The following is a 27370-nucleotide window of genomic DNA, read 5'->3' on the forward strand; positions in this document are numbered from 1 at the left end:
TAATTCCTGTTAGAACACAGCACCATCTAGCGGGGCGCCTGTGTCATTACACACAGGCCCTTTCTGTGTGGCGCTTGCATGTTCTTTTCGTTGGTTTGAGAGATTTCTCTGGGTACTGCAGCTTCCTCCCAACATCCACAAACATGTGAGGTTAATTATCCAAAGACTGGTTTGCAGACCGGTTTACTCTGTGTTGCCAGGGCAAGAAAAAAAACAACAAAAAAAAACAGTGTGAAGTGAAGCAGCTCTTTGTCAAATGTTGAATTAATTTCTTCTCAAATTGTCAGCACATTTAAATTGTCTGAAAATTGCTTTCTGCAGCTTCTCGTGAAATGAACTGAGCACTTGTTTACATCTTCCAGAGGCTTGGAGCCTCACACATTCCAGTCTGTGTTTCTCCTGCTTTGTTCCAGTCAGAGGCATTACATAACGAACTGGTCGGGTTGATTTAAGCACTCCTACCTTCCTGTTGGCCGTTTTCTTTGCGCCTCTGCAGGTTTTGCAAGTACCATAATCTTAAGACATGTCCTTCAGGTAAAATGGCATTTCAGAAATGTCCATACATGTGGCTGTGTGTGGCTGAATATATCTCTGTGCAAGGCATTTGAAGGACAGGAAAACAAGTACACCATGACTTTCACTTTTTTAAATTCACTAATCTATGTCGTACAATCCCGGTAAATATTATCTTGTGTTCCAGATTTTATCAGCAAAGTTATCAGGATGACCCTTCCAGGCTGCTCTCTGATATCCCAAATTATTATTTTTCTTGTTTCTGGCTCAGAAAAATAAAAAGACAACATTTAAGACTGGAATCATTTATTTGATGAACAGTGGATATTGTAACAAGCCCATCTTTACATACATAGAGCAGCTACAACATCATACTAGCCTTAGCTCGCAGTAAGTCATCCCTTCAGCCCAATAAATAACTCAAGAAAAACACGAAAGGTGTCAAATCTGGAGAAAAAAAAATTCATTAATTTAACTTTGTGGCAAAAAAAAAAAGAAAAAAAAAAAGTGTAAGAGCTGTTTTATACATATATTATTTAATTTTTATTCCCATTGAGCCTTCCTGAGGCGAGATTTCTACTTTTAATTTAAAAATAGTAGTTTGGAAATTTGCTTACACACATGGTGCGTGAATAGATCGTGTGATCCCAACACAAAAGAAAAATAGAATATTGAGTGGAGACTTAAAAAAAAAGGAAAAAAAAAAATAAAAGAGTAAGAGTCTATCTTCACAGGTTTTGAATACAACATGACAAAAGTCCTGCAGTTAGTCAAAATAAAGTGTAGTAAAAGCTTCTGTAACAACATTCTTTGCCGACTTTTTAGAATGAATAACATATAATTATCAACCTGATAACACAATATTTACAATCACTATAAGGTAAATTGTCTGAAATATGAACGAACTCTTTAACTGTAGACTGAAGACATTTTCCAAAGTAGAACTATTGTTTCTTTGCAGCAGCTTCTGTATAAAGTGTCACTGTATCTTCATAGATGCACACTACATCCAGTAACATATGTGGCCTTTCTACAGCAATGCCCACAGAGAAGCACTATGTGAATAAAGAAAAAGAAAAAAGGACAACTTTGAAGTTACTTTCTGAAAAGTGTAACTTCAGCAAATGTGGATTGATGCTCGGCCTGAAGATTGTTGGATTGTACTCGGGCCTTTAGAAGGACATGATGGTTCTCTGGATGATATCGATGCACTCTCGCAGCTCGTGCTCATTGATGACGAGGGGAGGGGCGAGACGGATGATGTCGCCGTGGGTGGGCTTGGCCAACAGGCCATTGTCGCGAAGGCGCAGGCACACCTGCCAGGCGTTGTAGTCTGTCGGGATGGTCGCAACGTGCGTTAGAACGGATCACGGAGGCAGCGAAAATCAGCAATTCTATACGGCATTCAGTCGTTCTCCATTCTGATCTGCACTAAACTGAACTTCATGTTAAAACAAACTCATCTCTTATTTAAAATGCTGCGTAGGTCATCTGAGGTTTACCTTAAAGAACCGATGGAAAGCATGGCTCTGGCGTTATTAACAGTGCAGCTGCGTACCTTTCGTCTCCTTGATGACAACTGCGTTGAGCAGGCCTTTCCCTCTGACTGTTGTCACGATGTCTTTGGGCAGCTTGTTCAGCTCGGACCGCAGCAGCTCCCCCATCTTCTGAGCGTTTTCAGCGAGCTTCTCCTCCTCCAACACCTGCAGATCACACCATGACCAGAAAGTGTTTTTATCTCATACATCCTTTCGTTTCTGTAAGTAAATAACCCTTGAAGATAAATAATGTGCGAATTTGCGCTCACTTTAGTATAACACTGCATCTTACATTAAACTTGATTTAAAACAAATTGCAAAAATGTGGTGTGGAAACATGAGGAAGAGGGGAAAATGCATTTTAACCCTGACCTGCAGTGCAGCAATAGCGACCTGACAGGCCACAGGATTGCCTCCGTACGTGGAGCCGTGCTCCCCGGGCTTGATGGTGAGCATGATCTCGTCATCGCACAGCACGGCGGACACCTGAGGTACACAAACACACGGGCTACAGCTTAAGTACGAGCGTAAGAGTTACGCCACCGCTTATGTACGCGTGATTTGTAGCGGGCCAGAGGAACAGTACGGATGCTTACGGGGTAAACTCCTCCTGAAAGAGCTTTGCCCAGCAACACCATATCTGGACGGGCGCCCTCGTGGTCCACAGCCAGCCGCCGGCCGGTACGCGCCAGACCTGTCTGCACCTCGTCAGCGATCCACAAAACCTGGACAAAGCATCAAAGTACTTTAGTTGTGATCTCGAAAACCCAGGAAACTAAACTCGTCAATCGTGGTAAGAATATCCCCTCTGGGAGTCTGGGTTTCCTCAAAGTTTACTCTCACAATACAAAAAATATGCCTTTACGTTATTTGTTGATTGTTTTGCCTCTCTGTGCATGTCCTGTGATGGAATAGTGACCAGTCCAGATATTGAACGGACAATAATGAGAAAGGAGTCCAGCTGCTTTCATAACATCAAACTGTCACAGAGACTTTGAAATGTGTCCCGCCAACATCAAGGCAGTTTAACTTCAGGTGGCACATTCTGAAGAACTTCTTGCATCCAGGAGTTGCTCTGTTGTTTGTGTACTTTTTGAAAAAAACGGATGGTAGAAATGTCCTCCTGCACTCCAGTTTACCATCATATTTGTCCTCTGTGCAACAAGATGGTTTCAGGAAGTAATCAATACATTGTTGGAGGAAATGAGAAGGGATTGACTTTTGCTCTTATCGTCATGACAAACTATAGTGCAGTGCGGTTTGTAGTGAACTTCCACATATTGTTCAGAAAAATGGAAGACAAGTGTGAAATTCTTCCCGATACTTACATTGTACTTGGTGCAGAGTTCTCTGACTTTGGTCAGGTAGCCTGGATCAGGTACAACCACACCAGCTTCCCCCTGGATGGGCTCCACCATGAAAGCGGCAACATTTTGGTCTTGGAAGGCTTTCTGGCAGCAATCAGGAGGAAAATATCAAACATTAACTACGTATGTTTCTCTGAAAAACAACAAAACTACCTGATCACTCAGTAACAAAGCATAACTTTCCGCTACAAGCGGTGGCTTATCAACTTTTCCCCCAAGGCTTTCTCTCATGTGCTTCTGGTTCAAATGGTTGTATCAACATTTTAACTTTATGTAAAATGGTCGACAATATATCCATTCCAGTTTCACCAAAGTGATATATATCATATTAATTCAACTTGCAATCATACAGTCAAAATAACCTTACAGTTTTTGCAGGAAGTACTGCGTCGTCTGCCGTTCTAGTGTATAAAGGAATTGCTGGTTTAACACCGAACACCTTTAAACTGCACTTAAATGTTTGTACCTCCAAGGCAGGAATGTCATTATATGGGATGAGCTCAAAGCCTGGCATGTAAGGACCGAAACCCTCGTAACTGCTGGGGTCAACAGAGCTGGAGATAGCCGCCATGGTGCGGCCCCAGAAGTTTCCCTCTGAGGAAAAAAAAAAGTGTGGAGGAAGAATTTTTTTTTAAATTGATCTTTTCAAGTTACATTTTAAACAATATTATGCATTCAATGAATATGATTTGTTGTATAAAATCTGTTTCATTTGGCACATTGGTCACTTTTATCCTACAATATTCGGAAAAGTTACGAGGAATCTGTTGTGGAAGCCGCTGAACAAATCCTACAATTCATCAACTTTGCTTAGAGTCAATGAGTTAATGTGTTGCTCGCTGCCTTCAACCTGCTTGAGCTTCATTAAAGATTCACTCGATGAAGGATCCAGTTTCCTCCAGCGACAAGTAGGGCGAGCTCAAAAAAAAAGAGAAGGTTGGTGTCTCACCCGCAAAGATGATTTTGGCCTTGTTGTTGGGAACTCCTTTCACACTGTAGGCCCACTTGCGGGCAAGTTTGCAGGCGGTCTCTCCAGCTTCGACACCTGATCGTTTAAAAAGGTTTCATTAAAAAAGGGCAAACATTTTTTCCAGGGGAAACTTTAAAGCAGTTCGTACGATTCCTTCACCTGTGTTCATTGGCAAAACTTTGTCATAGCCAAACAAGCATGTGATGTACTCTTCATAGGCTCCCAGCACGTTGTTGTAAAATGCCCTGGAGGTCAGGGTGAGTTTGGACGCCTGCCCGACGAGTGCGGCCACGATCTTCGGGTGGCAGTGTCCCTGGTTCACCGCGCTGTAAGCGCTGAGGAAGTCATAATAGCGGTTGCCTTCAACATCCCAAACATAGATACCTGCAGGTAAAGATAAAAATTAATCTATAGGGATTTTAACAAACAAAACAATCCAGACTAAACAGGGTGACACAGTTGGGTTTGTTTGCATTGGCCCAGCAGTGACGGGATCAACTCACCCTCTCCTTTTTCCAAGGCCACAGGCAGGGGGTGATAGTTGTGGGCTCCGTACTTCTCCTCCCGCACGTAGATCTCCTCCGAGGTCAGGGGGCGCTCAGCCCTCAGTCTGGAGGCGGCGGTGGAGGCGGGACGGGTGCCAGAATGGACACTCCGACTGAGCAGGGGTGCAGCCCGGGTCAAGCTGCGGCTTAGCTGGAGAATCATTCCTTTCATGGTGAACCTGGTCAGTGGTAGAGACCGCAAATTACAGAACTACCACGAAAATGACTGCTGTACATAATAATCAAGTGGTGTCGGTTACAGCTGCCAAAAAATTCAAAGCATTTCTAGTTAAGTGTGAAACCAGCACTTTTTAATAATTAAAAAACTGGATAAGTTGAATATATTCCAAAAGTAACACTTCTAACCATCAGATTATGACTCAGTAGCAACTTGTCGTCGAGTTAAATTCCACAGAACAAAAAAAACAAACACCTAAGGTTTTCTTTGGGAGCTTCACTGACCCATCCTTTAATAAGTGGCATGTGATCAGAGAAACCTGACACAGGAGCGTCGCTGCACAGCTCAGTCACGCCTGTACAGGTCTGCTGGAGGAAAAAAAATAAAAATGCTTCTCTTTCACAACCAGACAAAAGCTGAACAGGCTTTTGTCAAAGTAGAAATGAGGGCTAATCCCCACAGCAGTGTGTCCACTCAACTGTGGCTTTCCAGAGGTTGCAATCACCAAAGGCGACATGTAAAAGGAGTGATTTGAACTAGAAAAAGTGCTCCCAACTTATGCTGATTGGGTTTGATCTCCTCGACAAGGAGATTTTGTATGGGACACTTTTTCGCAGTTCCTTGGGATTTATTATTATATGGTTAGCCGAATCATTAACAAATGTCGAAGCAACATATTCTCAAACTTTCTGCATATTTTGACGTCCTTGTTGTGTCTGTGCTCCCAACGGTGCAGAACTAGTTACTCGCAGGAAAATAATAACATTATTATTATTATCATTAGCAATAATAAAAAAAAAAATTAACGGATAGGATAGTAATCTTTGCCACTAAAAAGCAGGCACAAGAAATATGTTGTATGCGATGGTGAGTTGTGGCTCTGATATTTCTGTAGATGGAAAAGACCTCGCCAACATTTGGTTATCGCCACTGATAAAAGTGTATATGTACACAGAGCAAACATACAGCAGCTCTTCAAGGGCAGTTCCCCCCCAAAAAAATGTGCGTGGCAGATTGTCCCTGGGTCAGCATTGGAAGAGCTCCTGAGAGATGATAGGTCGCTGGGGAGCTGCCTCCACGATACACCCACCAAGTTACAGCCTTGGAGCTAAATAAAGACCATTCTGATGGGAGCAGCTCCCACTGGCCATGTGCCACTGGAGGAGCTTTTAAAGTGTCCAAGGGAATAGAACCATCAGCCACGTCTAGTTCAATACATCACAAGCGAAATGGCACCTCTCTGACTGATGACATCATTGTATAAATGTATTTTTAAAGCCATCAGAAGTGATTCTGTCTGGACGTTTGTTGATAAATCGGAGGAACAAACGGCTCATTTCCGCCTCCAACACTGTACCTAGCTAACACCAGCGCATCCTTGCTGCTTCATTTTTCCGTTTTCATCCCACAAATACATCAACACGCTTCATTCGAAGATTAAAAAAAAAAGAAAAAAGAATGATGATAATAAAAGGAGTGAAATAAATGGGATGTACCTGTCAGAGAAAAGCTCTTCGTGGCGGTCTGGGTGATCTGATGCCGTGTCGACGCTACCCAGAGAAGCTTTAGGTTTAATACAGACTGGCGGTGGCGCGTGCGCTCCCGCCCACGTGTCATTACGTCAGAGGACACACCTCCATGTTGCAACGGCTTCTCTTGATTACAGAGCAATACGTCAACGCCTCCGCCATATTGGACCGGTACCCCGGCGCAAAGCACAGCACGTTTGCTCCCTGTAGTTGTTACCTTCACCAACGAAAGTTGGGGTGGAAGGTTATGTTTTTGTCTGCGTGTATGTATGTATGTATGTATGTATGTATGTATGTATGTATGTATGTATGTATGTATGTATGTATGTATGTATGTATGTATGTGTGTATGTATGTGTGGATGGATGGATGGATGGATGGATGGATGGATGGATGGATGGATGGATGTGTGTGTGTATGTATGTGTGTATGTGTGTATGGTAGGTAGGTAGGTAGGTAGGTAGGTAGGTAGGTAAAATACATACATACATACATACATACATACATACATACATACTATGTATGTTAAAAGTGCTATATAAATAAAGTTATTATCATGTATTTTGCCAACTTTTCGCAAAAACTACTCACCCAAAATGCATGAAATCTTCAGGTATGATTTGACATCATCCAAGTATCCTTTGATTTGATTTGGGGATGTTAACAGCTTATCGTTTCTGAATAAATCCACAAAAACTGGCAATGAATGTCCCATACAGAGTGGATGGAAGAGGCACCTCATGGAGGAGATCAAATGAGATCATTGTCTGTCGCCGTGGAGACGCTCCCTGCTCAGTGTTTCACACAGTGATGTTGCTACCTGACAGGCTAGTCAGCATCCATATGTGGCCTTGGCGAAGGTCTGCGCTCTACCAAGTGCTCATTCTAGTTTTAAAGTACTGTAGAACTAATAATGGATTGGACTGAATAGATTACGGCTCTGTGTGCTGTGAGCTGTGAGTATTCTATTCTATTCTATTCCAAAAGACATTTGATGTGCACAAAGTACCCTGTTTAGTCCCAACAGAAACACATACAGAGAAAAACAGTCCACCCAATCATTCTCTAAATAAAAACAGATCTACTAGAACCATGATCCAAAAAAAGGTTATAGATTTACTCTGTGTTGTCTTATGTTGCAATAGATTTGTTAATGATATACCATGGCAAAAGGTTTGGCTCCTCGCGAATGTTTGATTGCAAATAAAGTTAAAGACGCATCTTTTCAACGCATCCATAAACTTTATCCTGCTAAGCTAATATGTACTTATATAAAAGATGGATTCAAGAAAAATAATGATGTAAAATTAATTTTCTAATGCATGCCCTAAAACAATTATTCATTTGTTTTGTTATTGCCGGACTGTGAAATTGTTTTGACAGTGTCTGTACCCAGGATAAAGTGGTATAGAAGATGGATGATGGATGGATTGCACTTACCTGATAAACTATTACAAAGTTGTCAAAGTATTGCATTCAAATTAAAATTCCAGTGGTATTAACAGCCATGTTTAATTGCTTCCATAACATTTTTTTCCAATTGAAATATCTGACGATTAAAACAGTAGAAACCTGTATATTACTAAGTGTATTTAAGTAAAATCATATTCTGAGCATGAAGTGTTACTTTTTCTACCTTTATTCTTTTTCTTTTTATGTATTTATTCTTTTTTTTTTCTTCCTTGTAATCCTGGTGAGAATCAAAATAGAAGAGAAGGTACAGTGGATGCATATTTTGCCATAAATACGTTTTAAAGGAAAAAAATAAACTTCGGTTTGGCGGAGTGATACATGCTGTTAAATGCAATGTGTCTCGTCCCGCTCACTTTACGCGCATGCGCAGTGGGTACTCCGCCATGGCTGACAGGGACTGGCCGGGCTGTGCGAGCAGTTTAAAAGGAGTCATTCTGGACCTGTGTGGCGTTTTATATGAAAGTGGAGAGGGCGACGGAGTCGCCATTCCCGGCTCAATCGACGCCGTGAAAAAGTGAGTGAGTCGTAATGTTTGTCGTTAGTTTTCTTCCCCCCCCTCCCCGCGCATGTTTACACGGACTCTGAACAACAGTCACTTCCCAGGTGTTGTCAGAAGGTCTGAAATCACGTGTTTGACGCTTCTCTAACAGGCTGAAGACGTCCGACCTGCAGCTGCGCTTCTGCACCAACGAGACTCAGGCAACCAGAGAGAAGTTCGTGGCCAAACTGCAGAGACTGGGCTTTGGCATCTCCGTGTCTGAGGTCTTCCCCCCTGCCCCTGCAGCCATAGCCGTCCTCAAACGGAGGAGGCTGCGGCCTCATCTGCTGGTGCATGATGGTAATGCTTTCTGACGGATTTACACTCAGACACAAAGACAGACAATTTGTCTGTGAAGATCGTCTGTCAGGTGAATGTGCTTGCTTGATCTATTGAAGATTGTTTCACCTCCAAGAAAAGGCCAAATGGCAATGCATGTGTGGGATGAGCAGCAGAGTTCAATTTGTAGGTTGCACTTGTGGGGGGAAAAAAAACCCCAAACAAACATCTTAATCTTCCATGCCAGTGCCAAACACCTTTCATTTGCAGCAATTTAAAAATTCATGTATTCATTCACTTAATAGGTGATTCATTAGTGTGGAAGAACCAGCCACAGCAATCTGACACACTCTCCTCAACTGTGGTTGCAGATATGAACTTTCCACTGGTTTCAGATTAACCTCTTGACAATGACATTGGTTAATGGACTTCCCTTGTATAGCGCTTTTCAACTGTGTGAGCAGCCCCAAAGTGCTTTCCGTTGATAATCACATTCACCCATTCACACACCAGTGGAGGCTGCGGGAGCAGTTTGGGTGTCTTGCCCAAGGACACTTGCAAGACGACCGCTCTACCAACCGAGCCGTGCCACCCCAATAAGACAACCCTTAATTTCCTCCACAAGCAGTATTTTCTCTTCATAGAAATAATCTACTGAGCAATCTATTTCAATGGCTTTCAACCGTCCTCTCAGGTATTATCGATATCGCCGGGCTTCTGGTTAAAGCTTTTCCCATGCAAAATGAAACGCATTCAAAATTCCGATCAAGTTCAGCATTTCAACCAGGACTATCTTAGTGGATTTGTGAATCTTATGACGAATCACCAAGTACCAAATGGCAGAACGTGGCACACATATTCTCTTAATTCTGTCGGGTTTGGTGCAATGCTTAATTGAGAACTGTTTTCCTGCTCTGCAGGACTGGTTCCAGAGTTTGACGGCGTCGACAAGAGCAACCCAAACTGTGTGGTCATCGGAGATGCAGCTGAACATTTCACTTACCAGAATTTAAATGAGGCATTCAGGGTCCTTGTAGGCCTCGAGAACCCCGTGCTCTTCTCTCTGGGCCAAGGGTAATGCATTTCTCCTCCGCTACGTCCTGTGGTCATCAATACTTCCGATTTATGAATTTTCTTTCTTATCTTTGCCCCTGTGTTTATAGGCGGTATTACAAGGAGACGGATGGTTTAAAACTCGACGTTGGGGTTTACATGAAGGCTCTGGAGGTACACCATGATCAGTCCCACTCTCCATCGGTGTTGGCGCGTCAACGTGCACCTGGTAACATTGATTTCCTGTTGCTTCCAGTACGCCTGTGATTTAAAAGCCGAGGTCATTGGAAAGCCGTCCCCCACCTTCTTCCAGAGCGTTCTCGATGACATGCAGCTCCAACCACACGAGGTGACACTGTTCCATGCCGGGTTTATTTAATATTTCAGGACTATTTATCAAGCAGCAGTGCAGATTTGCATCTCAATACTTTTTGTGTGTTGTAATGTACTTTTAACGGTTTATTCTGTTGAAACACTTAAGTACAAGTGATAATTGTACGAATGTGTTTTTGCATCAAGTCTGCACACCCTGTAGTGTGTTGTCAATGAGAATTGGCTGTTAAATATCCTCCCAGCTTTTTATATATATATATATATATATATATATATATATATATATATATCGAACAGAAAAAGGATCTGATCTATGCAAGACGTTTGAACCTGAGACAGCCAGTGTGTCTGTGCTTCTCACTCGGCAGGCATCTGAACACGTGTTTCATGCCTGTCTTTGCTGTCGACTCGTGTCAGCGAGCACTCGCACCCGATCCAAGAGGCTGCACCTTCCCTACTGTGTTTCTCAGCATGTCTATTTTAAGAACTGGCCGATGACACTTAAAGGAAGTTGAGTTCATCTCTGTGTAAAAACTCACGTCTCGTCATTAATCTTCCTCTTTCACGGAGACATGCCCACACGGAAACTGCAGCCGTCTCCAAAGGTGTATTTTGCTTATTCTTCCCAAAGTGGAAATTCCTTATTTGTTGAGTTGTCTTGGCAGTTTCAGGATTTTCCTTTTTTTAAAGATTCAGGAGCATATCTTCTCAAATCAGATCCTGATCCTCCACCTTTCGGGTGCTGGAGAAAATCTCATTACTACCTCCAACTTTGCATTTCACCTTGTTCTCCCTCCTGCTTCACGTGTTTACCACAAAAATAAACTGCAATCCTGCAGTTGTCTGTGAAGAAGCACAGATTTGTAGCGCGTCACGTTTCAGAACAAACGCTCTACTCTGTTTTCTTTTTAAGTCCAAATTTTATCTCGGATAAAACTTTTTTTTTTTTATATTTATCAGTTTTTTTCCATTGAGTTATATTCTTATTTTCATGTCTTCTGCAGCTTGAAATACTTAATGTGGATTTGTTTCTCTCTCAGTTTGGTAGTTTTTCTCAGCAAACAGCGAGCGGTGCAAATGTTTGCTTAGTGCCGAGTCAGTGGAGAGAAACCTCGGAGAAGGGAGCTTCCTGGAAGAGACCTACCACCCTGATGATATTTAACAAAAGAAGGACAGAAATATTCTGTAGATTTTCTTATAGCCAGATGGAAGACATACGTTTTGAAGCACTTTCTGATAGAATTATGGTCATAACAGAGAGGAAAGTTGACAAATTAGATGCTTTGACATGAATTAAATAAAAAGATAAAATGTAGGGAGGAAGAATTGTATTTCTAGCTACGCAGATGAACAAACTAATCACCCCCCCCCCCCATCCTATTTTCAGGTACTGATGATTGGAGATGATCTTTTAAATGACGTAGGAGGAGCCCAGCAATGTGGAATGAAAGGAGTACAAGTCAGAACCGGCAAATACAGGTGAGTAATCTAAATACACATAAATACAACCGTGTGTGAACAAACATCGAAATGGCCACTGCTGGGTAGTCGAGTACGTGTCTTTAGTGGCCACTTAAATTTGTAGTATCCAGTTCATCATGAGTTAAAACTAGCTCAATCTGTGGTTTCAGGTCTGCTTCTGAAAAAAAGTGTATATATATATATATATATATATATTTCTTTTTTTTTTTTTTTTGAAAATTGTTCAAATGTTTGGTATTGACTTGACTAACCTTTTAAATATACAAAAGAATGAAGTTAGGAGTCTTAAGTGGTTCATTTTCAGAATGTAGGTTATAAGAAAGCAAGTTATTTTCCTTTTCTGCCACTAGAGGGCGCCCTTGCAGCAAATTTTAAGCATAGGTTTCCTCCACTGCACATAAGTTTCCCGTGAATCCACTTGGTCATTCCTAAATCCTCCAGATTTGTTGAATTGATTGAAGAACTGCCAAAAACAAAACTTCATTCTCCCCACATGTCGAGTGCTTTTCGTTTACGCTCAAGTTCATCGTCACTGAAGGATTTATGGGCCTAAATCTGGAGATTACCAGGGCGCCTTGCTCATGATGTGATTACAGAAACATATGGTTTATTATTTTAGAAGAAAGATGTAGTGCTTTTTGGTATGAATGAAGTGGAAAAGTAACTGGGAGTAAAGGGGGTGTCTTTATATATCAACATTAAATGTACATTTAAAATCTATGTTCAAAGTCATTTGGTAATTGATGTTTTGTAAAGTTTTCCTTTCCTGCCTGTGATACCACTTCAGTCCTAGATTAATGTTTTTTGTTGCTACTTAACACCTAAAAAGCAAAATCTGTCTTTTTTTGTTTAAATGGTAAACCACTGCAGCATCTCAGTAATTAAGTCTTTAATTGAAACAAACGCCACCTGACAAGAGAAGATATTCCCTTTTTTTACACATCATCTGAGTGCATGTATCATCAATACACATTATGGAACACAACTTGACCCACACAAAAAAAACCCACATTGTGATTTTTTTTTTTTTTGCTGACTGTTAAAGACATGAAGAGGTTGTGTCTGACCTTGCTGCTATTTTTGTTTGACTGTGCACCTCTGATTAGTCTGCACAGCACCGTGACCTGCTCCGCTGCTGCAGACTGGCATGCAGGTTGTGGTCATGTGAACAGAGAACGCCGAGTAATCTGCTTGAGCATCATTCAGCTTTAATCCTGTACTAAGAGCGCAGTCACTCACTGTAAAACCTGTCCCCTGTCTCTGCGCGGTTATTCCCGTGTGCATGACGAGAACATGAGGGTGTGTTTGTACTTTTAATGTACTTGCGTGTGCACCCATTACTCATATGTGCGTCTGTGCTGCGATGCGAGTGTGTAAACCAATCCCTGGCAGCATTAAAGAATGAAGGCTGATCACGTACGTGCCTTATGTTTATAACGCAGTATAAAACTGGCCAAACATGCATACATTTTATGATTTTTAGGATCTAAATTGGATTTAAAATAAAATCTTGTGAACAGCCCTCTGTCATCCGTTTGACGTTCTGTCACATTTTCTAACTGGTTGTGAGACGTGACTTGTCAATACATAAAAAGTTTCAAGCAGACGTTTCGCACTTTCATTGTCAACGCATGTTCGATAAAACAAATAAAGGTGCCGCATGTTTTTCAGTTCGGTGAAACTCGTTAACTCAATGTTGGTTTCAAATAAACATGAAGCAACGAGGAAGTTGGTAAATATGGCCAGTCAATAGTCTTTAGACTTTGTCAGAGAAGCACAGGTTGGAGCAGATTGAATAGTATCTCTGCGCCGCCATATTTATTTCATTATGAAAGAGCAGCTGTTTTGAATGAACAAGCAGAGCAACATATGTGTAATCAGTGTCGCGTTACAAGACATTTTGTATGTGCCCCGTGTCCATGTCGTTCTACAAAAACCATCTGCGAATTAGGTTTTTATGGAGAAACGTAGATGGGACACGTACGGCACAGTTGTGTTCCCATACGAACATTTATCCATCTTATTATTGAGTTGTGGGTCGCAGGGTGCCTGAAGTGATCCCAGCGGAATACAGTAACCTCTCCATGCGGTACCGTGCCTTCGCTCGGGTAAAAGAGCCAGAAATCCAGATTCAGCCACACTCTGATGATTTATATTGTATATTGGAGTCACACACAGAAAGTCAATCTTCTCCTGTATCACAAGTTGTAGCCATCAAACCTAAACACTTGAAATATTTCAGTCGGGGTGAGATGAGGAGGCTTAATGTCAGCGTTTGGTCGAACTCGGACAGAGAAATCGATGCCAAAGGTGAAAAGGTTTGTTTTGAATTTATAGCACAATGTCACGCTCTGTATAACTGGTCGTTTACGTTATGTTGTTGTCCGTAGTAACAGTAGAGAGCCTGTAAGCTCTGCTTCAAATTAGAATTTATGGCATGTAAAGTCAAAGTATAAAGGCCTATTTTGTTATTTGACTCGTGTAAACTCTTCCCAATACTGCAGTTCCCTCAAGACTTGCAAAGTGAACACATTCCCTGAGAACGAGAGGAGAGAACGTGCCTGTAGCTGCGTCTCAGTGGGACTGCGACTGGCACTGGAGACGTGAGATTTAACATTGTTTAGCCAAACAGGCCCAGTGAACCCAAGCTTGCTTTGAGCAGCTATAAACCCTCAGTCAGATCTGTGAAAACACAGCTGTTTCCAAGTCAACCAGATGCTGCGCAGGCCTCCAGTTCCCATCGGGCCTGCAGAAAGGACTTCTTCAAATACCCCAGGCCCAGTGACAAGACAGGAAAGGGGGGGGGGGGGGGGGGGGGGGGGGGGGGGGCGAGGATACAAATCACTGACAAATCTAATCATATCGGCTTATATTAAAAAGCTTTTCACTCGACATTCGGAACTGTTAACACTTTATTTAGATCCGTTCGAAGCAGAGACATTTGCCCGTCTGATTTCCCGCAATCTTGCCAGTGAACTCGTCTTGAAGCGGCTGATTAAAGGTAAATCTTCACGTGCTTTGAGGGGAATTCATCTGTGTGCGTCCCGTCGGCCTGCGAGCTGCTCCGGGAAGGAAAAGTCGAGCCCCGCCTTCGTGTAATCTTAACTCGGATCTTAAACTGCACAATATTTCAGCCTTTTCGGAGTTTCGCCTGTAAATAAATCCATCGCTGATGTTGATACATGCATATCAGACCCGTTAGGTTCATTAGAGTTGGCACACCTCGGGGGGGGGGGGGACCGGAATGCCCTTCGCTCTTAAATGTAGAGCAGGTTTGCAAAGAGCGGCCGACTTCCCAAAACATGGATGGAAATTAGAATGCGAGCGTGGCGATCTGGCTGCTGATGGTAATCAGCTGCATGGGAGTAATTCTGCCCGCGTTGGTCCTCACTCGGCCTTTTACTTGTGCAGTTTTCAGAACATTAAAGCTGCTCCGGAGCTATTGGGGACCAGTTTCCACTGAACGCTTGGTCCTTGTTTATTTACTAACGTGTCCTTGATTCGCACCGTCTTGTCTTCAGGGAAAAACGTACGAATCTTTGTTGGTCCAAACATTGAATTTAAAACAGATGAGTTATGGTTAATTCTCTTCGAAGAGAACTTTCCTCCAGGACAGTGTTTTAAAGTTGCACTAATGGATTTTATGGCCATTTGGAGTCGAGTTGTAAACATGAAATTGAGTTAACGACCCACATGCTATTCGGTTATTTGGTGTCTTTGTGCACAGTGAGACAACTTGGTCATCATTTTTATTTAGAGTCATTTGTGGTCGAGTCACTGGTTTCTCCATTCATTTGGAAGGAGCGAGAAGGAGCGAAACAGACGGACTGATGCATTTTTTAAATATTAGAATGTCATTAACAGGTTGATTGTTTAATAATTTAATGACATTAAAGACAAACTATATTATAGCTGGTATACAGGTATTTTGCAGCTTTTATATCGCTAAAAACAAAATGGCCATTCGCATAAAAACTTTTGTTTTGTTTTTTGGTTTTTTTTTGTAGGACAGGTGATCCCTGTCACATTTTTTCGTCTGGCGACTTTTCCAGGTTGTACTCGGCCTTTGTCCATCTTCAACTGGGATCGCTTGAGCCCCCTGCAACCTGGAATTAAATAAAGCTTCAGAGAAAATGAGGGGATGTAATGCGTCAGTTAGTTGCTTCAGTGTTTTTATTGTTTTTCTTGTGTTCTAGAAGTGTTCCCTGGGTTTTATCCTGACGGAGCAGTTTTCCTCTGAGTATGCTTTATCTTGGCTCCTCTGCCCTGTGTCTTTTTGTATGTTGTTGTTTTTTGTGGGGTTTTTTTTACATGGTGATCTCCCACAGTTTGTGGCCTTGGCTGGTCCCATGTTCTTTGTATCTGTTCTCTTATCTTCAAGGAACCGCATCAGCACAGAGCTGCGCAGCTTTGAAGCTCCGTGGAAGCAGGTTTCATGTCACGCTGTTCCTTCACGCGCTATTTGCGAACCAGTTTGATTTGCCACCGCTGTTTCTCTGTGTGCCGTGTCTGTAATTCTAGATCTTTTTGGTTATGACAGAATCGAGCACACATCGCCGTGCTGATGTGTAATTATGCCGAAAGGAAGACGCCGTGGAGTGATAAGTATTGATAGTGAGAGGAAGCTCAGACTGGATTCCCGTCGGTATCTGGCAGAGAGCGCACGGCAAACATTTTCACACAGCGGAGTGGTTTACACTGCAAGCCTCTCCCTGTGGCCAACGCTGGACTGCTAATGTGCCGGTTGGGGAAACAAGCGGGCCGAGCCAGATCGGAGCTCTCGAGAGAAGTCGTCCCCGATGATGCGAACGACCCAAACCGCAGCCAGGTTCACGGCCTTTCAGTCTGTAGCAGTCATTGAGGGATGCAACAGGAAACGAGCGTTTCATCGGGGGGGGGGGGAGGGTTGGTAGCCATGTGATTACTGTCCAGATTAGTTTCTCCTCTCAGAAACGTTTCTGTGCTCTGACTGGGTGGAACGTGACCTGCTACTCCAGACTCGTACTTTACTGCATTTAGTAAAATAAACATGCTGACTTGGCATGCGTGCGTGAAACCATGTTAAAGAAACATTTCATTGGGTTGATGCCACATGCCTGGCTATGTTGGCAGACAAGTTTTAAAAAAAAAAAAAACAAGGGATCAGTTCTTTTTTTCAACTATTATTGCACATTTACAGAAGTATGTGCTCTTTTACTCTTGTGGGTGCAACAAATAAATTTAGGCTGAAATCAAGTACCTCTATTTTGCCATATATACTTCATTATCAGGTGAAATCAAAAACCTCTCTAATTAACTAGGTTGTCACAAGCGTAAAAACAAATGTTTTTTAGGATGGACGGTGGTGCAGATTAGCCAACATTCAGGAGTAGATGGGTTGATTTTTTAAAAAGCCTGAACACATTATGTTTAGTAGTTTTTGAGAAAAAGTCCTTGTGGTCACAGTGTTGACTCAGAAATCAGTGTATATCTCCTCGGGCCTTCACTGGAGCTACTTTGAGCCCGAGCTTGTTGTGTTGGCTCAATGCAATTAGTTTGTCTGACTGCAACCATGTGAGCCCGTCAGACAGGTAATCCCATCGCTTTACCCCTCGGAAGCACTTTGAAAGGGCCTTTCTTTCCCACAAACTTTCTTGTTGCTCTATTCGGTCATTTGCCACTTTTAGTTTTACCTTAAAGCTTTTTTTTTTTTTTTGAGAAGCAGCGATCACTTGCAGTCACCTCTTGAACCTCCATATTAAGCTCCTGCTCTCAATCAGATATCCTGTTTGTTTTGATACGAACACTCTTTGCCGTCCACTTGTATAAAGTCCAGTAATTAACACGCACGTTATCAGTAAAAGCTGTTATACTGGTGCGGAAACACACGCATCACATGGCCAGTGTTGCGTAATGAATTGCATTAGATAGAATGCTCGATATGCAAATATACAAAGCTTCAACTCTAACTTCCACGGTCGGTCATCAGAACCAGCAGGGGTGAGACGGATGCGAAGTCTCCGTGAGCTGTAGGACATTTTCTGTTTAGTCTACCTAATTTCAAGTTTATCGAAATCATGATATGATTCGGGGGCTAAATTCACCCCCGGTCTTTTGCCACCCAGATTAATGGAATACAGTTACAGATTTAGTTGGTCATCTACTTTAGGCAAAGCAGCAGCTGAAATATGGTGAGGCTGGTGTCGAATTACAAGCTGTTAGTTCTGGTTGTCAGCAGTCTTGATCCTGTTGAAAGGGGTATCCTTTAGAAGTGGGCTCTCACAATCCCTGTAAAAAGAGGCTAAATGGAAAATGTCTTTTTTTGACTGTAAGTTTACCTATAATAAAGAAAAGGTTTGAGAATACAAAAATTTTTTTTGTAATTCTTAAATGGCTATAAGCCGGCTGCTGATCATTTTAAAAACTCTGAGTACATCTGCCTGCACAATACTGCCAGACTCACAAACATGAATAGTGTGTTGTTGGTGCTCACAGATCTTTTTAAACTGTTTCTCAAGGCCAAAACGCTGGGTTTATTTTGGAAACTCTTAAGGTTTTGATCCAAAAAAGATATGTCTTAGTTTTTGATGTTTAGTTTTAGTCTTGGTTTGTTTTTCATTGATTTCTGCGTGTTTAGAAAGGTGATGCGCCTCCTCTCTGACGTAAACCGCCTCCAGAGCAGACCTCCACTCTTATGACTCAGACTTCAGACAGAACACAAGACGACAGTTGTTGGACTTAGGAATGGTCTTTGTGCTCATCTGTGACCCTAAACCTCGACGGGGTGGCCATGTCATCTGTGCGCAGCTGTGGTTGCGGTGTAATCTCCTTTTTATAAACCGAGCGCTGGCCCTGGGATGCCTCTCAGGTACATACTGTATTTCACCCTAGCTTATCTTTCAGTCCTCCTCCGGTGTCCTATAGCAGCAGTGGATATGATAATTTACATGGTTTCTAGTGTTACCTCCTATATTTCAAGGCCCTTGTTTGTGTTTATCACCTAGACGATTATGACAATTCTCTCACCCACAGTACAGCCTGCTAATTCTCTGGATTTAATGCGCCGTCATGCCTGAGCAGGTTGGGCTTGACTCACACGTTCTCTGCGCCGTTGCTCGATCTGGTCTCTGTGAAGCATTTCTCTTTGTTCATAATGTCGGCACAGACCCACACCCTGTCCCTTTAACCACGGTGAGCACTTCAGTTTGGTCTGTGTGGGAAGGAAGTGAAGTTATCCGAGTGCATTCTTCTTCACTGAGGCTCTGGGCCGTGAACCTTTTCGTATGGCTGTCAGCTCAACAGATAACATTATATCTTAATGTGTCTTTTAGCTTCTGCAGTGACACTTGGCACTCATCCAGGGAATCATAGTAAGGGCACAATATGACCTTTGACCTGGAGCAGAATCCACAGGGACCCTCTTTTGAGTTTGGGCTCGCCCTGTCGACCAGAGAAACTAAAATCAAGAGCCGTTGAGTTTCTTTATTCTGTTGTAAACAAACAGTCAGTATTTTGGTTTTCTGCCAGGATTTAAACGGGTGAATACACACTATTTAAATCCTGTATAAGACCAAGAATGTTGATCATATTACATAACATGATAAATAGGCTGGTCAGACATCGCTTTGATTTCATGCACGCCACTGCTGTCTCTGTCGCCAGTCAGTCAACGGGGTCTTGACTGGATTTATAACAGGAAAATACATGTTGCATAAGGCTTCTATTCCCACTGCTGGATTTCCCTCCTTTTTAACAGATAACGTAAGAATGAAAGGTTCCGTAGGCTGGATTTCATTCCTGGCTGCGTGCTCCTACCTTATCTTTTTCTTTCCAGATGACGGTGGCTTGTTCATTTCAACTCCTTTCATTTCACATGATTACAGCAATTAGGATGTTAACCAGTTAGTCTTTAAGTGCACAGGAATGGGAAAAAAATGCAATTTTTCCGCAAATTCTATTTACTGTAAACGTATAACCAGGATTACATTAAAGTTGTGGTCAATAGCAACATTAGTCACAAATCAGTGCGCTAATTAACTCACAGTTTAATCTATTTTCAGCCGATTTCCATGAATTGAAATTGGCAGCTTTGTAGGGAACGTAAACACAATCAATTCCTGAAAGGAATTCCTCATTTTTAGCTTTCACAGTGTATATGATTGGTTTAGATGTATTGCTCTTCTAAAAAAAAAAAAAAAGAGGTTTTTTTCCTACACTGCCTGTCAGAAGATGAAATCTCATTTCCATAATGAGGAAGTCCAGATTGGATGGAAACATATCAATTATTCCTTACATTCATTTCAACTGCCAAAATATAGCTAAGCAGAGCTATAACTAAACCGAAGCGTAACATAATCCACATTTAGCCAAATTACAAAGCTTTCCGTTTGTTGCTACTGGGTTCTGCCGTGTGTTTCAAATTCAGCATTTGTGTTCTTAAAAGGTTTTAAAATGCTATTATTTTGACATGGTTATGACGTTCATATTCATATAAAGCTAAATGAAGTTACAAATTATTTTGCAATGATAAAGTTCAATTAGTATTACGCCGGAAATACAACAAACATAGAAGTCAAAACAAATATATACGGTCATAATCCGCTTGTGTTTCACCAAATAGAGAAATAATTTGTCTCCTTATGTTTTTTTCTAAAGGCAAGGCTCTTAAGTGTGTTCGTTAAAGTGCATTGTGCTTTCCAAATTTCACCCTGCCAAACTGTAATTTGTGGTTAAATACCAGATCTAATTTCATATCGTACGATGGCTATCGAGATCCATTGTCCAAAGAAAATTCTTGTTGTGATAGTTAAAAATCTACTTATCTATAGTCTGCAATGGCTGTTACACACAAAGCTATTTGATTATTAAACTAGAAAAGAAAAAAAAAAAGTTCTGTCATGCGTTTTAGGTTTCAGTTTAGCTGAAACAAATCTGACTTTTAGAGCATAATGATCCGCCATAAAAAGCGAGACCTGATCGCAGAGGGACGTGGCAAGTGCAGCTACAAAGAGGTTAAAGAGCTTGAAGAGGCTCCGCTGGGTGCCCACGCCTGGTCTACCATCCCTCACCACCCCGGGGTGACAGCTTCCCCTGCCTGCAGGCTCCTCTAAAGCCTGCCGTGCGTTATAAGTCAATGAGATATTAATAATTAACCCACACTTTTTTTTTTTTTCACAGCGAGACTAGACTCCCACAGAAAGACAAAGGCCTCAGTCACCGTACACTTCGACGGTACTTTTCCACCCGTGAGAAAGAGAATGAAGGAGAACGAGTGAGAGTGGGAGAGCTGGAGTCCACAGATGGCAGGCTGAAACATGGCACTGCCTCTTAAATACATGAACACAGACCCCTTAGCCGTTTCAAAGGAGAACCAATCCCTCTTGCAATTACCAATTGACAAGCTGCTTGGCTAAAGGGGACTTGGGCCCTTGCCTGGTTTCTGTCTCTAGCTGTTCCTCCTCCAAGTGGTTTCCATCTATGTGTTTATGTGTGTGCGGTTGCGCGTATGTATTTGCGTTTTCTATATGAAAAAGTGTGTGACTCAGCAGTCCGCTCCCCTCTTAACACAACACCCCTGTGCATTTAGATATACACAAACAGCGGCTCGGCAATCAGCGGCAGCACTGCTAATAATAACCTGCTGGTGAGAAGAGTGTGGTTAGATCTGGGTCACATGAAGCTCTGCATATTGAGCACAGGCGCTGCCAGGACAGCTGTGAAATGCTGCAACAGGGGAAATTTGGTCAAATAAACAGACACACTCGTGTGCTTGAGAAGTCTGCAGTGACGTTTTAAAAGTGCAACATGTTTAATCCTGAAACTCCACTACGGGAGAACAATTTATGGGGGCTCCATCAATTATGAATCCAGTGTTGTTACGAACAGCAGCTTTGAGAAGTGTGCAACTCTGCAGTATTTAAACAGTGTGTTAGGATTTTAAATACTAAACACTGTGAGAAACAGAAAGTGAGGATTTGTGGTTCGCGTCCTGCTCATTTAGCCTTGCATGTATTTTTTGGTTTGGAAGGACGGAAAGTTTCCATAAGTTTGGTTTTTGACACATCAGGATTCTGTGTGTGTGTGTGTGTGTGTGTGTGTGTGTGTGTGTGTGTGTGTGTGTGTGTGTGTGTGTGTGTGTCATAAACACACACACCCAAACATCACTCGTACTCATTTTTATACAACTACAGAATGGAAAAAAATAATCAAGTGGCTCTTAATGCTGCATCGAGGGAATCCCCTTTGTGTCCTGCCTGACTGGAAAGAACTGTTAATCTGAATAACGTGTGAAAACCACACTGCAGCTGTTTGCTCATCGTGATTCAACATGATACAACCTTTGCACGGCAAAGTGATAACGACTGCTGCAGGATGGCAAACTCAGCAGAGGATGTCTAACCTCCACCTTTGCATCTGTATTTTCTGTTGCCATAACATACTCGCACTATGCCGGCTTCCCGTATTCACTCTGGTTGTTATTCTTTTTTTTCTTTTTTCCCCCAAAAGAGGTTGCAGCTGTATTATTCCCGTGTCGTGTAAAGAAAAGAGGGCGAGACGCACCCGAGTGCGGTCTGATAAAAGTAGACCGTAACGTCCCTGCCAGGAGGAGTTATCTGCTCTTTCCTCATTGGCTGTTTTTCGAGTGTCCTGATACACCATCAGTCACTCCCGTGACCTTTTATTTATAACACAGACAGTCAAACTGCAATCACATTCTCACCCTGGAGGCCCGAGACTCCTGCAACGTCACCGGGCACCAACACAAAACAGCCACACACCTTTTCTCCTCGCGGGCAATGAGGGACAAAGCTTTGTCTCACCTTGGCGTCTTATGTCACCCACAAGGTTTGGCCAAGCATAAAACGTTCCTGATATCGTCGAGCTCACCTTCACGTTGTGGTTTTTGCTTTATTGTGAGAAAGGACAGCGTTCACTCGTCTGGTATGAGCAACTACACAATGAACTGGGTTGAGTGTTTTTCCAGCTCTCGCTGGCAGACTGAATGTTTTCCTTCTCAGTGTTATCGTTGCTCTCGACAATGTGATGTCTTAAGTACATGGCCAGGTGGCCGCTCATATCTCTGAACACTGTTTAGGAAATAGCCTGATGGGAATCTTCAAATTTGACTAAACACCTTCAGTGTTGTATTCCTGTTGGCCAGCTTTCACTTTTTATCCCTTGTTTATCTTTTTTATATGCTTTTAATCAACTGACTTCACTGATCTTTGTGCAACAATGGCCAGGTTTGATGCGCTGCATGTGTTTTGAGTCTACGCCATTCTTATTCACTGTCAAAACGAGCCACAAAGTTGGTTCAAGTGAGATAAATCTGGTTGCTGAACGTGGCCCTCATGTCGCAGCCTCCGGACCAAAGCATCAGCTTGATGGTCACGCACCGTCGACTCAGATTGAACTTTTTGTCTCGGCCCTCATGTGCGCGGTATCTGACGACTCTGCAAAAATGAAGACGTTAAGTGAGACGTACAAATCAAAATGGGGCGTGTGTGACAGTTCTCTCTCTCCACTTGAGTGTGTGCACGTCTTTGTGTCTGTTCCTGGGTGTTAAGCATTAACTGACGGGAAGCTCGTCGGTTGCCTTTCACCCCGCGGTCGGCCACCTTGACGTTCAGATGAAAATATCTGCACAAAACAAAGATAAGGTCTCCCTCGTAATGTTAAGCAGCCCAGCTCTCTTTATCAGTTCTGCATCATACTTCGACTTTGCACATCTTTTACTCACGGCTGACTTTCTGTCCCCGTACAAGTCATTCGTGTCCACTTTCATTTCATGGAGGCACAGCCTGCCTCCCAGACAAAATGCATCTCGGTGTTTTATAGAGCTACGTATCACGTTATGACTCTCTAAGCCTGAATACTCACACGGCCTATGCAGTGTGTACTCGATACCGATGTTGTGTCCCGCTTGCACAACTGGTTAATCCACTGTCATGTCGTAGCTGATGTACAGGATTAGAAGTGTAGTAAGCAAATGGAACAATGATTCCGATTACTTGTTCACTGTTGGGTGATGGGTTTGACGAGCGAATTATGAAAAGCCCACAAGATCAGCTCAATTATTTAAGAATGCACCTGTGTAGTAATTCCTAATGATTTTATGAGCTTTTCACCCTCAAGTCCCCAGATCTGATGAGTATCATCTTTGCAGATCCCTTGCAGTTGACCATTGGCTAAGCCCCGCCCCCGAACACAAACAAACAATTCTCATCACAATACTTTGTAAAGAACCGTTCGAGATGGTGACACTTTTGTTGTTTTCTAGGCTATTTAAGTCATTTAAGATGCTAAAATGGGCAAACGATGTTCCTGGGTCGCATGCAACAGCGATACGAGGTGTCCCGATAGGATAAACAGTCAGGTTGACTTTATCCCATTTTCTAAAACCCAAACCAAACATGGACTAATTGTGACATTAAGTTTATGTGGTCTGCCACAAATCTTACTCGACAGGAGACAACTGATGTCGACATTTGTTCCAAAGTAAGTCAATGTCTTGTATAATCTAAACATAGAGAATCCCTTGCACAACGCGAGCAGCAAGGAGCTTCCATCCTAAAATGTGCAAACAGAACCTGGTGCTCCTGGTTATTTAATTACGCAGGTTTTTAAAATTCTTGGTTACCATAAAATCAACTTGTGGCCTACTTCAACACTAACCATAGACTTTGCCCACACCGTGATCATTTTCTAAGTTTGTGGTGCAGCACGCTGCTCCTCCGATGTGATGGCAGCTGTGTTGGGCTGTGTTAGGTTTTTTGGGCTGTAGCCCACCTCCTGGCTCAGAGCTGACCTCATCCCCATGTGAACGCTGTGCGTTGTCAGTCAAGCTTGAGGACCAAACTTATCTCTTCACATCGTGTATTGATATTGCGTTGACCTCAAGGACACGCAGCGAGCCGCACATTACCTCACTGGTAACACTAGCTGCATTGTGCTGAATTTTGCATGGTCACATTGACCTGGTTACTCCTTCATTATTCATGGCAATGGGAGGAAAGCAGCAAAATGAATACACACACACACACACACACACACACACACAGATGCATGTATATCTTAAAAGACAGAGAATTGGGGAGATTCAAAGGAGCATCAGGTTGGAGAGACGCCATGGTCAACGCCGTTGGCTTCACTGCTTGAAACATAAGAGCCATGTGACTAACTCTGGCGTTCATGCCTGTACGTGCGTGCATGAACTCAATCAGTCCTCGGGCAGAAAAGGGTGCGGGAGTAATCCAGCACAGGAGACATAACACCCCGACCATTAGTGGACCAGCTCACATAACCCAAGCGCTGGCAGCTGACAGACGTGCGTAAACACATGGCACTGCTTCCCCATATTCAACGTGGCTTCAGTATTCAGCACCGCTCCTCGCCCCCTCCCCTCTGGCCTCTTCTTTCTGTCGCTACACTCGGTTGGCTCACAAATATTTGCCGTGGTCCTCCGCGAGCTCTCAGAAGGCAGGATTAATGGTGGTGTGTGCTGCACACCCAGGGCCAGACAAAGAGTCCCCATCTGGAGCTCCAACCCGTGACTGTGGAACAGAGGCAGCACACAGAGCCCGGTCAGGGTGGCCCGGGGAGGGGGGACGTATAGGCCCTACTTCATCTGCAGGTCTCCCGGGCAGTGCTGCAGATGAATGAAGGGGGGGTGTCTCCCTCTTTTGATATGTTCGGGGAGGAAAAGGGTCGTGCATGCCGGCCCGGGCTCGGTGCCACACCAAATGGATTACATTTCCCCTACCAGCTGATTAAACAGCCATATCTGCATCCATCACTGGGCCTCCGGCCAAACAATGTCAGTGGACATAGGCAGAGCTGCGCCGCGGCCCCCTGCAGTTTTCCCACTTGTGAGGAAACCAGGTAGAAATAAGATGACAATCAGAGCTGTGGTCGGTCGCCTCCGTTTCTTTTTCTTTTTCAATTAACAAACCCCAAATTATAGAGTAATTCTTAAAAACTCAGCAAGCTTATTTTTACACTGTAGTCATTAACGCAAATATGTTGACCGGTCTAGTTTATTTCATTTTGAGTGGGCCGAACTGCCAGAATAATGCCAGAATAACCTTCAAATTTAAACTTAATCTTCATAAACCAAACATTCACTACAGAAAAGACTACTATTGCATTATGCATGTTTTTACAAATTGCAATTTACTTTTAAACACAAAATGCCTTTTGATATTCTGACTAAATATTTGAGGAGTAGAGTTAGTCTTCAGTTGAAGAAATCCATTCATCAGCATCTAAAGATCATTTTGCAGCAACTTGCTGCAAAAGCAGGCTGGGATAGACGTCGGTAGATAATTGCGTTGCATAAATGTGTTTTTCCTCCTCGCTGTTTCTAATTTTCTCACGCGCACACACACTTCGATTTATATTGTCTTTTAATTGGGTCCCGACCCCCTTGTTAGACACCCACTTGTAACTTATTTTCCTGTTTTTATTTTTAGAACCGGGTATTTTTCGAATTAGCAGTTCTCATTAAAAGATCCCATTTGGCGTGTTTTAGTTGCACCCCCCAGTTATAACAGAACACTGTGTGACAGCTGCTAATGCAGACAGAAAACATGCACCTTCCTGCATGGACTATTGGCAAGCAGATGCACAGAAAACAGAAAAAAAAGACCTTAACTTTTACTGCAATGCTGCAGATAATAAGAGAGCTCTTATGATTATTCTAAGAGGATATAAACCCTGTTTATCATCAAAACTTAGCCCTGTAAGCTCCACATAAACAGCCTGTGGGGTAAAACTCTTCCTGGCTTTTCAGAATTTTCCGAAACTATTAAGTCCTGCTTGTTTCCATTTTATTCATTCGCTATAGTTAAAGTGGTTGATAGCATCAAACTGCCTTCTCGTTTATTGACTCTAGTGCAGCAGCTGTTTTTTTTTTTTTTTCCCCTTGGTGAATGTCTTTTTGTGCCCCCCCCCCCCCCCCCCCCCCCCCCCCCCCCCCAGGCCAAGTGACGAGAGGCACCCAACGGTGACGGCTGACGGCACGGTAGACGACCTGGCCCAGGCCGTGGACATGATCCTCAGTCAGAGGGGGCAATGAGTGCGAGGCCGAGGACAACGGAAACACTCCACTTACTGCACCCGGTAGTATTAATTTATAGCAACAGAAAAGAACTGAATCTGAATGCTTAACTGTGTTAAACCGACAGTGTGAAATGTCAAACATGGTTCCGGGTCTTTCAAACAAGCTAGACAGACAATTTCAGTTTTTGCTGTTATCCAGGCGTCCTAGACAGAGTCCTGCACTGTGCATTTGTGAGAACATAAGTGACATAGATAAGATGCCTGAAGCTGACATGAATGTGTCGGTAACCAGCCGCTGACTCAACACACAGCAGTCTAGTGTTGCAGTCAGCTTGTTCAACAAGCTTTTATAGAGACAGCTCGGTAATAAACAGTTGTGCACTAATATAGTTTCTAATAGAAATGAATGCAGGAAGCATGCATTTGTTGAAATAGTGAGTCGTCAGTGGTGTAAATGTATTGCTGCTAATAATAAACAAATTTTAGAGTCTATGTGAAATGTTGGAAACTAGTCTGAGTCATTGCCACATAAG

At 42.8% G+C, this 27370-nt stretch overlaps 2 protein-coding genes across 5 annotated transcripts; one reads left to right on the forward strand and one right to left on the reverse strand.

The window, feature by feature from the left end:
• Window positions 1-805: 805 nt before the first annotated feature.
• On the reverse strand, window positions 806-6723 carry oat (ornithine aminotransferase). 4 transcript variants are annotated; one of them, XM_080465669.1, is made up of 11 exons: window positions 6608-6687; window positions 5367-5476; window positions 4892-5112; window positions 4548-4772; window positions 4368-4463; window positions 3885-4012; window positions 3380-3502; window positions 2648-2776; window positions 2424-2537; window positions 2072-2216; window positions 806-1846 (listed from the first exon to the last, which is right to left on the reverse strand). In XM_080465669.1, exons 2-11 carry the CDS (start codon window positions 5414-5416, stop codon window positions 1686-1688), a joined length of 1392 nt encoding a protein of 463 aa, XP_080321795.1. In that variant the 5' UTR covers window positions 5417-5476; window positions 6608-6687; the 3' UTR covers window positions 806-1685. The 4 variants fall into 4 exon arrangements, with proteins under 4 accessions (XP_080321795.1, XP_080321794.1, XP_080321797.1 ...); XM_080465668.1 differs by having other exon boundaries at window positions 5367-5479; window positions 6608-6657; XM_080465671.1 differs by lacking the exon at window positions 5367-5476 and having other exon boundaries at window positions 4892-5084; window positions 6608-6723.
• Window positions 6724-8479: 1756 nt separating this feature from the next.
• On the forward strand, window positions 8480-27347 carry lhpp (phospholysine phosphohistidine inorganic pyrophosphate phosphatase). The gene is made up of 7 exons (XM_080460531.1): window positions 8480-8627; window positions 8764-8951; window positions 9851-10004; window positions 10094-10157; window positions 10240-10332; window positions 11704-11795; window positions 26757-27347. Exons 1-7 carry the CDS (start codon window positions 8497-8499, stop codon window positions 26851-26853), a joined length of 819 nt encoding a protein of 272 aa, XP_080316657.1. The 5' UTR covers window positions 8480-8496; the 3' UTR covers window positions 26854-27347.
• The last annotated feature ends 23 nt before the right edge of the window (window positions 27348-27370 follow it).

This window comes from Lipophrys pholis (genome assembly GCF_963383615.2).
Source record: "Lipophrys pholis genome assembly, chromosome: 1".
NCBI lineage: Eukaryota > Metazoa > Chordata > Actinopteri > Blenniiformes > Blenniidae > Lipophrys > Lipophrys pholis.

Coding starts and splice junctions, on each gene's coding strand:
- oat (XM_080465669.1), bottom strand. CDS start 5,416: ATGCCACTTATTAAAGGATGGGTCAGTGAAGCTCCCAAAGAAAACCTT. Junction 4,464..4,547: donor AGTTTTGCCAATGAACACAG/GTGAAGGAATCG, acceptor TTAAACGATCAG/GTGTCGAAGCTGGAGAGACC. Junction 2,777..3,379: donor AACTCTGCACCAAGTACAAT/GTAAGTATCGGG, acceptor TGCTTTGTCCAG/GTTTTGTGGATCGCTGACGA.
- lhpp (XM_080460531.1), top strand. CDS start 8,497: ATGGCTGACAGGGACTGGCCGGGCTGTGCGAGCAGTTTAAAAGGAGTC. Junction 8,628..8,763: donor TCAATCGACGCCGTGAAAAA/GTGAGTGAGTCG, acceptor CTTCTCTAACAG/GCTGAAGACGTCCGACCTGC. Junction 8,952..9,850: donor TCATCTGCTGGTGCATGATG/GTAATGCTTTCT, acceptor CCTGCTCTGCAG/GACTGGTTCCAGAGTTTGAC.